The sequence below is a fragment of the Sus scrofa genome, chromosome 15, assembly GCF_000003025.6.
Source record: "Sus scrofa isolate TJ Tabasco breed Duroc chromosome 15, Sscrofa11.1, whole genome shotgun sequence".
NCBI classification, from domain to species: Eukaryota; Metazoa; Chordata; class Mammalia; order Artiodactyla; family Suidae; genus Sus; species Sus scrofa.
Genome location: NC_010457.5, coordinates 66,966,741 through 66,978,878, shown reverse-complemented (window position 1 = coordinate 66,978,878; position 12,138 = coordinate 66,966,741). Strand labels below are relative to the sequence as shown.

General features: G+C 39.1%; 1 protein-coding gene across 1 annotated transcript in view; it reads left to right on the top strand.

Annotated features, from left to right (window-relative positions):
- Positions 1–12,138, top strand: part of PLA2R1 (phospholipase A2 receptor 1) — a 118,826-nt gene that overhangs the window by 39,730 nt on the left and 66,958 nt on the right. The window contains 4 exon segments of the mRNA XM_021074789.1: positions 3,440–3,634; positions 4,850–5,007; positions 7,783–7,881; positions 12,012–12,124. Coding sequence (XP_020930448.1) covers positions 3,440–3,634; positions 4,850–5,007; positions 7,783–7,881; positions 12,012–12,124 — 565 coding nt within the window.

Genomic DNA, 12,138 nt, shown 5'->3' with positions numbered 1-12,138 from the left:
TTTACAGCAAAGTGAATCAGTGAAATATATATACGTGTGTGTGTATATGTGTGTGTGTGTGTGTGTATATCCATGTATATATATATAATATATATACATGGATATATATCCATTCTTTTTTCCCATGTAAGTTTTTTGTTTTTGTTTTGTCTTTCGTCCTTTTTTTAGGGCCACACTCACCGCATATGGAGTTTCCCAGGCTAGGGGTTGAATTGGAGCTGTAGCTACCAGCCTATGCCAGAGCCACAGCAACACCAGATCCAAGCCATGTCTGACCTACACCACAGCTCACGGCAACTCCAGATCCTTCACCCACTGAGCAGGCCAGGGATGGAACTCACAACCTCATGGTTCCTAGTCGGATTCGTTTCTGGTGCGCCACGATGGGAACTCCCCATATAAGTTTTTATAGAAAATTGAGTAGACCTCCCTGTGCTGTACAGTAGGTGGTCTAGTTATCTGTTTTATAGATAACAGTGTGTATGTGTTAATCCCAATCATAATTTAAATTTAGCTAAGGCTAGTTTTTTTGTTTGTTTTTTGGTTTTGGCTGTGCCTGAGGTATGTGGAATTCCTGGGCCAGGGATTTAACCCTCACCACAGTAGCAACCCAAGCCACTATAGTAACAACACCAGATCCTCAACCCACTGCACCACAAGAGAATTCCAAGGCTAGTTTTCATATGAATAAAAATGTGTAAAGAATGTCTAAAGAACAGAATAACAAATGCATTTAGTTTTTCACTAAAAACTAAAGCAATAACCTAGGTACAGAAAACATTTTCTCCCTCTCTTTTTTTTAAAAAAATGTACATTCGTACTCATTCTGCCTTGGAAAAACAAGATATGCTTTCTTTTCTATTCTAGTTGTTTTATTTACCTATAAATTAAATGTATAAATTAGAAAATAGTTTTATAATTCCTTACTTCACTGATTTCCTATCACATCCTATGTCTCTTGTTAGTAATACACCCTTCTTGAAATAATGACCAAAACTTTTATGTGTACCTAAGACTTAAATACCACCTCAATACAGTGTAGTACCTGAAGCCCAGTTATTTCTATTCTTAAAATTTATTCCCCTTTTTTAGTTTCTCTGGAATTAATGTCTTAACTTGGGAAATAGAGATAAAAACATAACCGTTTTCTAAAAGAATCATTACCTTCATAATTGGAAACAACTCTACATTTAAAATAGTAATCTGAATTATCATTTTAGAATTTCATCCCTTACAATTAAGTTTTTTTAATTGAAGTGTAATTGATTTACAATGTTGTATTAGTTTCAGTTGTACAGCAAAGTGATTCAGTTTATATATATAAATATATATATCCTTTTTCAGAGTCTTTTCCATTATAGATTATTATAATTTCCTGAATATAGTTCCCTGTGCTTTACAGTAGGTCCTTGTTGTTTATCTATTTTTGGTATTGGGTATCTGTTAATCCCAAACTTCTAACTTATCCCTCCCTGCCCTTCCCCTTTTGATAACCTTAAGTTTATTGTCAATATCTGTGAGTCTATTTCTGTTTGTAAATAAGTTCCTCTGTGTCATTTTTTATATTCCACTCATAAGTGATATCATATTTGTCTTTCTCTGATTTATTTCACTTAGTATAATAATCTCTAGTCCATCTGTGGTGCTGAAAATGGCATTATTTCATTTTTTATGGCTGAGTAATATTCCATTGTGTATGTATGCCACATCTTCTTTATCCATTCATCAGTCGATGGACATTTAGGTTGCTTCTATGTCTTGGCTACTGTGACTAGTGCTGCTATGACCCACTGGGGTGCAAATATTTTTTTTGAATTATAGTTTTCATCTTTTCCAGACATATGCCCACCAGTGGAATTGAAGGATCATATGGCAACTCTATTTGTAGTTTTTTAAGGAACTGCCATACTGTTTTCCTTAGTGGCTGCACCAATTTACATTCCTACCCACATTGAAGGAAGGTTTCCTTTCTCCACACCCTCTTACAATTAAGCATTAACTTTTATCTACCTGTAAGTAGCTAAACCTAAGGATATTGTAGAATATGGGAGTAGGGAGAAGCACCTTGTCTTTTTTATGTAGAGATATTTTCATTATATCAAGAATGTGCTGATGTTGCTATTGCTGTTATTGTTCTGTCCCTCCCTCTTTTCCTTCCACTGTCCAATTTCTTCTGTCTTCATTTTTTTTTTTCTTATGCCCTCCCCGGCACTGCCTTCTGCCAGCCTTCTTCTATTTTATTTGCTCTCCTGATTAATTGAGGTCAGAGACCAGAAGGAAGGGCAGTTAAGCTATGTTTGTTTGGATTATTTGCTGTTTCAAGTTCAACAAAAACTTTTGTTGGCTAGTCTAATGTCTTCAAACTGTGCTTCCAGGGTCCCCAGATTTCTCTCTTGTCTCCACTTTGCATCAGTCAGAAAATTTCCCCTTTTATCTTTTTATCTTAGAGTGAAGCTTAGGTTTCATTTTTTAAAGGTGTTCTGTGACCACATTTTTAAATTCATTACATCTACTGGGGTAGATCTAAATGTTCTAGCATTCTTCCATTAAGATTTAATCACTGCCAGAGTCCTAGAAGCAATTTGAAAAGAATGTCTTCTTTCCCAAATTAGCAGTGAAGTTGTTTCTAACTAATTAGTGCTAAAGGGAGGCATTCAGTTGTGGTTAATAAAATAAAAATGCTGTCACCAGGCTGGGGGGCAAGCTCCTCTAGGAGGAAAGATAGAATTGGCATGCACACAACTTTCTTCCCTGCCAATGTCAAAGCGTCATGGCATTATTTTCCTGTAAGTCAAACCTGGGGTCTATATGAACACAGAAGGACATCAGAGGCACTCAGACAGACCCTCAAGATGAAAGCTATTTGTCATCTCTGCTCCAGAGGAAGTGGCCAGGATTTCAGACTCTTTTCAGAAGAGAATAGCTGCCCCACTGATACTGTAATATAAAATCTTTTAAAATCATTTAAACTGTGTTCCATAATACTCCTTTTCCATGTAAAAAGATTTTTTAATGGACAGCTAATTTTATATCTAGCCCTAACTCTCACTTTGGTTGTATGAACTTTTTTATTTTTCTCTTTTTGCCTTTTCTAGGGCCGCTCCTGCAGCATATGGAGGTTCCCAGGCTAGGGGTCTAATCAGGGCTGTAGCCACCGGCCTACACCAGAGCTACAGCAATGCCAGATCCGAGCCACGTCTGCGACCTACACCAACAGCTCACAGGCAATGAGGGATCCTTAACCCACTGAGCAAGGCCAGGGATCGAACCCGCAACTTCATGGTTCCTAGTCGGATTCATTAACCACTGAGCCACGATGGGAACTCCTGTTTTTCAAATTAAAAAAAATAAGCATATATTATGGTAATTTATATTGGGGATAATAAGTAATGTTAAAATAATTGTGAAAAATGACACTGTTTTCTGTTGGTTTACAAAGAAAAAGATGCTTGGAAATATTATGCCACCCACTGTGAGCCTGGCTGGAATCCCCACAATCGTAATTGCTATAAACTTCAGAAAGAGAAAAAGACCTGGAATGAGGCTTTGCATTCTTGCCAGTCTGATAACAGTGCATTAATAGACATAGCTTCGTTAGCAGAAGTGGAGTTTCTTGTAACTCTCCTTGGAGATGGTGAGTATCAAGTGTCTTTGGTTTAAGAGGTATGAAATACAATATAGTAACCATCTTTATTAGCAGAGTCGAAAAAAAAATAAGCTGTTTAAAGGTGATTATAGCACATACATTCTGAATTTCCAAATAATATCCAGGAGTGCAAATTGATTAGATTTTTACAAAACACATGTTCAGAAACTTTGTGACATTTCACATATTCCTGATATATTAGAGGCTGTTTTTGTTTTTCTTTTTAAGAGGCAAAGCTCATTTTCTGAAACTTCAAATAAAAAAAACCTGAACCTGTAATTTAGTGTTATGGGCACTAGATAGCAGTAGTGTGCTGTGGCCATGTAATCCAGGCACTAAAGGAAATTCCTTACAAAAATGATTGGATTTAAATCATTTAAAGCCAGTGAAAATGGGTCAGTTGTTTGGCATGCTGGTTTTCAAGCTGTGTAACATGTTCAGAGGTTCCAAGATCCTAGGGCTCCACCCAGCAGATCCTAAGTCACATATTAACATAGAATTATGCTGGAAAACATTGACTTAGAATAAATTTTTTTTAATGGAAAAAATCTCCAGCATCTCCTCTGATGGACTTTTCAATGTTAGGTATTACTTTGGCGTGAAAACTAAGCTCCTTCTGTCATTTTCCTCACCCTTTGCTCCTGTGGCTACCTCCATCTCATAATCGAGGTACTGGGACCTCTCTCAGATACCAGGGATCTTTTCACCCTACCTAGAATGGAGAGCTTTATTTTATTTACTTTTCCAACAACCCCATGGCTCCCATACAATGCTTCAAAGGATTTCTGCTCCTTTTTTTCCCATGGGCAAAGGAGAAGGGAAAAAAAGTAAATTAAACAACAGATTAAACAAGTTAAAAGTTTTTTTTAAGTGCCCTTTTCTTAATCCAGCAGAACTTTATATTTTCCCTTCTTAGAGCCAGAAAGAAAACCAGACTTTTCAGACCTGTCTTCCACACTGTAGCAAGAAAACTAGAGTCCCAGCGAGCTGATTTGCTTAAGCCTTGTCCCTGCAGTGCTGGATAGATTAAGGGTGGAAAATTTAAGGCAGTATTCTATACCAAAACTTAAAATAAGTTTCATCCCATGAAGAAACAAAGAAGAAATCACATGCCAAGTGGTATATATTGGTAGTAGCCCCTGTGTGCTATCTCCTTTGCAGATACAAGGATTCTTGTAAGTAATTTACATTTATGTCTTACAGAAAATGCATCAGAAACATGGATTGGTTTGAGCAGCAATAAAATCCCAGTTTCCTTTGAATGGTCTAATGGCTCCTCAGTCACCTTTACTAACTGGCACGCACTTGAGCCCCAAATTTTTCCAAATAGAAGCCAGCTGTGTGTTTCGGCAGAGCAATCTGTAAGTTGATTCATTTGTTCAGTGCTTACTTTGCTGAACTTGTATTGAGGGCCATCTATGCCAGGGAGTTGGTCCATTCAGAGACCAAGACAGGCACAGTGGCTGTTCCTCAGAGGGCTTCCATGCTAGGTAGTAAGTGTATACAATCAAAAAAAAATAAGGACAATTATGGTTGTGATGATAACTCTGAGGAAATAGGTTCAAGATGGGAGAAACTTGGACTGGGACAGATATTTCAGACAGGACAGTCAAGGAAGCTCTCTGAAGAGATGACATTTAAGCAGGGACTGAAGAAAAAAAAACTCTTGAAGATCAAGAGAACATTCCAGGAAGGTGGCAGCTGCCCAAAGGCAGACCAAGGTATGCCAAGTTTGATTATCGAAAAGGAGACCAGGGTGGTGTGGAGGTATGAATGGTGAGGGAGGTGGTTGAAGATGGGGCAGGAAGAATGTGGAAATGTGAGCCTCACCTGTCCAGGATAGGACCACTAAGGGGCTTCAAGGAGACAAAGGGCATGATCTGATCCTTTTTTTTTTTTTTGCTTTTTGCTTTTTAGGGGCATACCCACGGCATGAGGAAGTTCCCAGGCTAGGGGTCAAATCAGAGCTGCAGCTGCCAGCCACAGCCAAAGCCACAGCCACAGAAACAGCAATGCAGGATCTCAGACCCACTGAGCAAAGCCAGGGATCGAACGTGCATCTTCATGGATCCTAGTCAGTCAGGTTCGTTACCACTGAGCCCCGTCGGGAACTCCCCTGATTCACATTTGAAGAGTAACTATGGCTTCTATATAGACAATAGATTGGAGAGAGAAAAAACAGAAGCAGAAAAACCAGTTTGGAGGCTACTCCTGTGGTTGAATTAGGGAAGTGAATATGGAGAGAAGAAGACAGGGATTCCCACACAGCAGAAGCAGTCTGACTAGTATCCATGAGGACACAGGTTCAATCCCTGGCCTTGTTCAGTGGATTAAGGATCTGGCGTTGCTGTGACTGTGGTGTAGACTAGCAGCTGCAGCTCTGATTTGACCCCTAGCCTGGGAACTTCCATATGCTGTAGGTATAGCTCTAAAAAGAAAAAAAAAAAAAAAAGAACGAGAAGAAGACAGATTCAAGGATCCTCTAGCATATAGAAACTGTGGCTAAAGTAGATGTGAAGTGAGAGAGAGATAGGTTTCTAGTTGAGCACCTGCCATTTTGGTGGATGATGGTGCCATGGACCACCATGGCGAAGATGAGGGGAAGAACAAAGGAGTCTGGGAATCTCTCTGGAAGTTGATGGTTTTGAAGCTCCATCACCTAAGTTAAAAGGATCTCAACATTTTGTGTAATCTCTTTTTTGTTTGTTTGTTCGTTTGTTTTATTACTCAATGAATTTTATTTCATTTTATAGTTGTGCAGTGGTCATCACAACCAAATTTTATAGCATTTCCATCCCAAACCTTCAGTGTGTAACCTCTTTAAGAATTGGGAATCCAGGAGTTCCCGTCATGGCTCAGTGGTTAACGAATCTAAGAACCATGAAATTTTGGGTTCGATCCCTAGCCTCGCTCAATGGGTTAAGGATCCGGTGTTGCCGTGAGCTGTGGTGTAGGTTGCAGATGTGGCTCGGATCCCGAGTTGCTGTGGCTCTGGTGTAGTCCAGAAGCTGCAGCTCTGGGAACCTCCAAAGGCCATAGGTACAGCCCAAGAAAATACAAAAAAAAAAAAAAAAATTGGGAATCCATGGAAAAACTTGCTCTTTTCTTCACATGAATGGACTCTTACTATCATGCTAACCCTTATGCTCTAGTCTCTCATTTATCTAAAACCTCTGATTATACAGAATTCACTTAATCCCAAGCCATTTGTAAGATATATATATATATATATATATATATATATATATATATATATATAGAGAGAGAGAGAGAGAGAGAGAGAGAGAGAGAGAGAATAGACCTAAGCTCTTTGATGGCTGCTGAACTCACTGGCTGAGTTTTAGTTATACGTACCGCACCAGGCCAAGGATCAAAGCTGAAATGCCACAGAGATAGGCCAGATCCTTAATCCATTATACCACAGCGGGCACGCCAGTATTTCATTATTAATGAAGGATATGAGAACAGCCTTCATTAGGACTAGGATTCGACATGAAGGTATATGCCTATTATATAAAGAGGAAATGGAGTAGGGCTTTGGAGAATTCATGATGAAGAGGACACTTGGGGTTGAACATGAAGTTCAGCTATGATAATGTTATCTAGGGCATTTCCCCAGCACCAGGTTTATACATAGAAGCAGCAAAGCATTCAATTTAATACTAAGAAGTGGTTGAGGAGAGGAAGAAGCAGCATTCTCACTTGGTCAGGGAGATAATTTCATCCAAGTGGTTCTCAAATTGTGGCCCCCAGCCCAGCAGCATCAACATCACCTGAACATTTGGTAAAAATGCAAATTCTCAGGTCCCACTTGACCTACTGATGAGACACATGGATCCCAACTGTCTGTGTTTTAGCAACCCCTCCAGGTGATTCTGGTGCCCACAAAAGTTTGACAATCACTACTTATCCCATCTTAAAAAAAAAAAAATGAGAGCAGCTTAGTGTAAAGCCAGACCTCTCACTTGTTTGTAGAGAGAGAATCAACCTTTTCTAATGAAAACACAAGGTCCTGACATATTACCCCATCCTGAAAGCACATTATTAATCCCACTTATATTCAAGATAATTGATGTTTATTATCAGCATCAATGATGGATTGTATTCATTCATCTTGAAACTTTTTTTCTCCTCAGGAGGGAGATTGGAAAGTTAAAAATTGCGAAGAAACACTTTTTTACGTTTGTAAGAAAGCAGGCCATGTCCTTTCTGACACTGAATCAGGCTGTCAAGAGGTAAGAGCTGTGACCATCACAGGGATTCAAAACTATAACGATTTATCCACCATCGATTTAAAGTGAATCTGTCTCTCTCCTTCTTGCCTTCACTGCCTCCTCCCTCTCTTTCCCCTCCCTCCCTTCCTTCCTTCTTCCTTCCCTTCTCCTTTTGTTCTGAGCATGGGCTACTTTTAACAAACAGATAATTATTAGCAAGAGACACAGGAGGATTTGCAGCTCTGAGAAGGATTTTTGTCTTACCATCCACTTCCACCCAAGACTAGTTTTCTTTTGAGATAAAAAAATGTAAATGATCCTGTTATACCATCTGTACAAACAATGCCTGTCATGGGTTGCCCTGCCTCACATATGGTTTTCATTATCTTCCAATGAAGATTGTCAGAGCGAAAGCAAACGCATCCCTTTGAGTAAGAGTGACCTTCTGCACCTGCACCCAGTCTTGCTTTCTTTTTCACCTTTCGTTGTTGTTGTTTTGGCCACAGAAGTTTCCAGGCCAGGGATCGAACCTGAGCTACAACAGTGATGACACCAGGTCCTTAACCTGCTGAGCCACCAGGGAACTCCCCCCTTCCCTTTTCTTATACTTGAATTTTTAAAAATTTTTTTGTCTTGTTGCCTTTTCTAGGGCCACACCCGCGGCATATGGAGGTTCCCAGGCTAGGGGTCTAATCGGAGCCGTAGCTGCCGGCCTACACCAGAGCCACAGCAACGCAGGATCCAAGCTGAGTCTGCGACCTACACCACAGCTCATGGCAACGTCAGATCCTTAATCCACTGAGCAAGGCCAGGGATCAGACTTGCGCCTCATGGTTCCTAGTCGAATTCGTTAACCACTGAGCCATGACGGGAAATCCTACTTGAATATTTGAATAAAATATGATGATGATGAGAAGTGCATGTTTGCAATATATTTACTATTTGGTAAAAGGATAATAAAAATACTTTAGTGGGGAGTTCCTGTCGTGGCGCAGTGGTTAACGAATCCGACTAGGAACCATGAGGTTGAGGGTTCAGTCCCTGCCCTTGCTCAGTGGGTTGAGGATCCGGCGTTGCCGTGAGCTGTGGTGTAGGTTGCAGACGCGGCTCGGATCCCTCGTTGCTGTGGCTCTGGCGTAGGCCAGTGGCTGCAGCTCCGATTGGACCCCTAGCCTGGGAATCTCCATATGCCACGGGAGCAACCCAAAGAAATACCAAAAAGACAAAAACAAAAAACAAAAAACAAAACAAAAAAATACTTTAGTATTTTAAATAACTTTTTGGTACTTAAAGTACTGTTTTCAGTACTTGAAATAATAAAAAATACTTAATACTTTGTTTAAATTTTAGAGGTAGAAAATACTCTTTTAAACTTCTTAAAATACATTCAATATTCTGCAGTAAGTTACAAAAAATTTACCTGTCAATGTCCTTAGCACATGTGTTTCCTCTCTCTCTCACACACCCCCTACAGTTTTTGGATTTAACTATTAGAGATTTTTATGCTGTATGAGTCTCAAAGTTTTCACAAACCTGGTTTTTATGCAATTCTCTTTTAATTATTTTCTCTTCTAATCCAGTTACTTATGTTCCAATTAAATGATGACCCATTTCTCCAGAAACTGCATTTGATTCACTAATCAATGTGTAAGCATATTAACCACTCTTCATACTTTAGCTAAACAATACATGTGCCATGGCTGACATGTGATCAAACATTTGATCTAATGAGTATAGTTCTTGAATTAATTATAGCTGATCTCTGATGATCTAATTTCTATCTTATCAGAAATATTGGGGGGAAAAAAATCTGCCCTATGTGGCTTTCAGGTCAACTCAATATATTTTATTTGTGTTGACAGGGTAATTAACTTCTTACACAGAAGAAACGACTGATGTTCTACTCAGATTTTTGTACACTGCTTTCCTTTTTCTGAACAGCCTTACCAATATTTAAGGATTCTTAGTTCAGAGCCAGTTCTCTAACTTCATGTCAGAATGCCATTAATTCCTTCATGCAGCTATATGAATATGGTTTTGAAAGTTTTCTTTCTTTTAGCCAGTTACTTCAGTGCAATTCTCTAAACAGTCTGCAATGCAAAATCAACGTATAAAATAAACCTTAATAATTTTGAAGCAAAGATTTTTAAAAATCTTACTTCTGAGTCTGTTTTTGGGGTACCAAATAATACGAGTAATTGTTTTAGTATTGTCACCATGATCATTACATTTAAAATGAAATGGCACCTCGGGTACAAAGGATATTCACAAATACAATCAGTTATTCTTCCCACTTTCATTGTGTGGACAAAGGCTTGTAGTAAAGAGTCTTTGTTTTTCTGGTTATTACTATGCCACATCCCCTCCCCTCCTTTTCTTGAGACTGTTTAGTTCTCAGATTTTTTTTTTTGTTTTGCCAAGCAGCCTGTGATCTAAAAACCACTAATGAAGAAGGGATACTTTGTCAGAAAGGTCAAATTATCAGCCTTTCTGCTCCTGTCCTTCCAAATACAAAAGCCGTCTAACCTCCCTGCTCCATCTGGAGTGACCCACAGAGGGGCTCTGGCTGACACTGTCAATTACTCACACAGATAAGGCGGGCAGAGAAGTTAAGGGGGTGGGTTCAGAGCACATCCTGGGGGGCTGAATGTGGTGTTCCTGTGATCCACACCTCATTTAATAATGTTTTGAACAGAAATAGCTTATTTCTAAAATCAGTTTGTTTTTTTTTTTTCTCTGATTTACTGCAAGACCTTTTCTGAGTAGCATAGCAGAAATCATTTTATATCTGATCAAAATCTGGCAAGTAGGGGCGTGACACAAAATGAAGCATATTTTAAAACTGGCAAATACATAAAAATAGATTGATAGAAGTGATATGTTTTTATAATATTGGAAGAAAAAGAACTAAAATAATTCAGTTGAAGTATAGAGGACTAATGAATCTACGTCTCCTATAAAGTATGATTTTAAAGAATAGAGCAACCTTCTTTACTTCCAGATCTGAGCCATACAGCTGCACATTTGTCATTTCTGTCTAGGTGCCAAAACTTGCTCACTTTCTCTCTAAAAGTCCAGCCAATTGATTTAGGAATAATCTTTCCCAAAAAAACATTTTAGCCAATCTCTGCTTGGAAGCTTGCTGACCCAGTCAAGACCATGCTGGATTGCACCAGTAGTGCATTCCAGACTAATTCGTACAGTAATTTCTGACTTTATCCAAGCCCCTAATCTCAGTGAATCTCAGTGAGATGATATGAAGAAATGGGAAAGAAAGTTGAAAAAAAATACAGTACACTGTTATCTAGAATGTCTCCTTTGCTCATATTGAGTTCCTGGCTCTATTCCAGGGTCTCTGCCCACACTGTCTCCCTTTGAGTCTCAGAACAGCTCCATGGATACTTTTATTATCTCCATTTGCCGAGGTGAAAACTAAGACATGGAAAGATTACATAAGGTCACATGATGGTGGAGCCAGGATTCAAGCCCATGCATTCTGTCCTCAAAGCCAACACTTTCGGAGTTCCCATTGCGGCTCAGCAGTAATGAACCGGACTAGTATCCATGAGGATTTGGGTTCAATACCTGGTCTCACTCAGTGGGTTAAAGATCCAGCACTGTGGTGAGCTGTGTTTAGGTGGCAGACGCGGCTGGATCTGGCATGCTTGTGGCGTAAGCCAGCAGCTGCAGCTCCACTTGGACCCTTAGCCTGGGAACTTCCATATGCCCCAGGTATGGCCATAAAAAGAAAACAACAAAACAACAAAAAACCCAAAACTTTTGATTTCTACCATCCCATAGGAACCATTTACATGAAATCCTATAAGTCTGAACAGAGAGAGAAAGGTGGGGTGGAGAGCTTGAGTGTGCGTCCTTTAATTTTCATTTGTTTGAGGTCTTGAGTTTTAAGATTTTAAGTTCGTTAAAACTTATAGGTTTTAAGAATTAATTAAATAAATGTAGAGGTGGCTGTAGCTAATGGCATCACCAGATAGAATAATCTATTATAAATCTATCAAGATAAAGATTCAAGTTTTGAGTGTCAAGTGAGTCAAGAAGAAAGAGGTAAATGAGAATATTCCAAAAATATATTTTTTTTTCTATTTAACTAAATCATATTATGTCCTTAATTTTCTTTTTCTTTGCTGAAGGGATGGGAGAGACATGGCAGATTCTGCTACAAAATTGACACCGTCCTTCGAAGCTTTGACCACGCCTCCAGTGGCTACTACTGTCCTCCAGCACTTGTAACCATTACAAATAGGTAAAACCGAAATT